The following is a 1,721-nucleotide window of genomic DNA, read 5'->3' as shown; positions in this document are numbered from 1 at the left end:
ACCAGCCAGCCCTGACCCTGCAGCTCTGAGAGCAGAGCCCAGCCCCAGAATTCTCAGGTGTTTTCATTTGGTGATCAGCGCCAAACACAGAAGACTCACCATGGAGTTTGTCCTGAGCTGGGTTTTCCTTGCTGCTATTTTAAAAGGTGATTTATGGAGAACTAGAGATATTGACTGTGAGTGGACCTGAGTGAGAGAAACAGTGGATATGTGTGGCAGTTTCTGACCAGAGTGTCTCTGTGTTCACAGGTGTCCAGTGTGAGGTGCAGCTGGTGGAGTCTGGGGGAGGCTTGGTCCAGCCTGAGGGGTCCCTGAGACTCTCCTGTGCAGCCTCTGGATTCACCTTCAGTAGCTACTACATGGACTGGGTCCGCCAGGCTCCAGGGAAGGGGCTGGAGTGGGTTGGCCGTATTAGAAACAAAGCCAACAGTTACACGACAGAATACGCCGCGTCTGTGAAAGGCAGATTCACCATCTCAAGGGATGATTCAAAGAACACACTGTACCTGCAAATGAGCAGCCTGAAAACCGAGGACACGGCCGTGTATTACTGTGCTAGAGACACAGTGAGGCGAGGTCAGTGTGAGCCCAGACACAAACCTCCCTGCAGGGGCGCGCGGGGCCACCAGGGGGCGCTCGGGACCCACTGAGGACGGGGCAGGTCCCAGGAGCAGGTGCAGGGCGAGGTTTCCCTTCTCAGCTGCCGGAGGCGGGTTTGTTTTTTCAGGACTCTGGAGCTGTATAAGGTTGTAATATTTTATTATGATTATTTGTCATTTTTTAATTGATATTTGTGTTTTAGTAATTTTTACATTTATATGTAGGGGTATTTTTTTTTTGGTAGTTTTATATTTTACGAAATACATTTTTTTTTTTTTTTTTTGAGGCGCAGTCTCGCTCTGTCGCCCAGACTGGAGTGCAGTGGCCGGATCTCAGCTCACTGCAAGCTCCGCCTCCCGGGTTTACGCCATTCTCCTGCCTCAGCCTCCCGAGTAGCTGGGACTACAGGTGCCCGCCACCTCGCCCGGCTAGTTTTTTTTGTATTTTTAGTAGAGACGGGGTTTCACTGTGTTAGCCAGGATGGTCTCGATCTCCTGACCTCGTGATCCGCCCGTCTCGGCCTCCCAAAGTGCTGGGATTACAGGCTTGAGCCACCGCGCCCGCCTTACGAAATACATTTTACATATCTATACACACATTTTATACATATGTATTAAATATATTTCTATTTTTATATTTTACAGAACATTCCATCTTAGTGGATATAATACTGTCCTATCCTTTCTAAACAGCTCCATAATATGTACCGTAGTTTATCTTACCTCACTGATGAATATTCAGGTGGTTTTCAATTTTCTCCAGGGTGTAAAACTAGGGTTACAAAATATATATCTAGAGTATTGTGAATGATAATCTCAAATGACTTTCCAAAGTATTGGTATATGTTCTGAGCAGCAGCGTAAAGGAGCCTATATTTTTGTCAATGCGTGGTAGTATTGGAGAGTAAGATGGTATCTCATTGATATCTCAAAGTGCATTTCCTTAAATGCTGATGAAATTGAGATTCTTTTCCTACGTATATTCAACATTCACATTGTCTCTGCTGTGAAATGCTTGTTCATGTTTTCTACCCATTTTTCTACTGAGCTGTCTTTTTTTATTGAGTTGCAGAACTCTTTATGTAGTCTGAATACTAAGCCTCTGTCAACTATAAGTGTTAC

At 45.5% G+C, this 1,721-nt stretch overlaps 1 gene segment (V, D, J or C); it reads left to right on the top strand.

Annotated features, from left to right (window-relative positions):
- The first annotated feature begins 4 nt into the window (after positions 1-4).
- Positions 5-665, top strand: LOC117069746. The segment is given in 2 exon segments: positions 5-146; positions 250-665. Coding segments are annotated over 2 exon segments (447 nt in total).
- Positions 666-1,721: the final 1,056 nt, after the last annotated feature.

Source organism: Trachypithecus francoisi, unplaced genomic scaffold, assembly GCF_009764315.1.
Source record: "Trachypithecus francoisi isolate TF-2019V2 unplaced genomic scaffold, Tfra_2.0 Lachesis_group3, whole genome shotgun sequence".
NCBI classification, from domain to species: domain Eukaryota; kingdom Metazoa; phylum Chordata; class Mammalia; order Primates; family Cercopithecidae; genus Trachypithecus; species Trachypithecus francoisi.
Note: the sequence above shows the minus strand (reverse complement) of the source record. Positions and strands in the feature narration are given on the sequence as shown.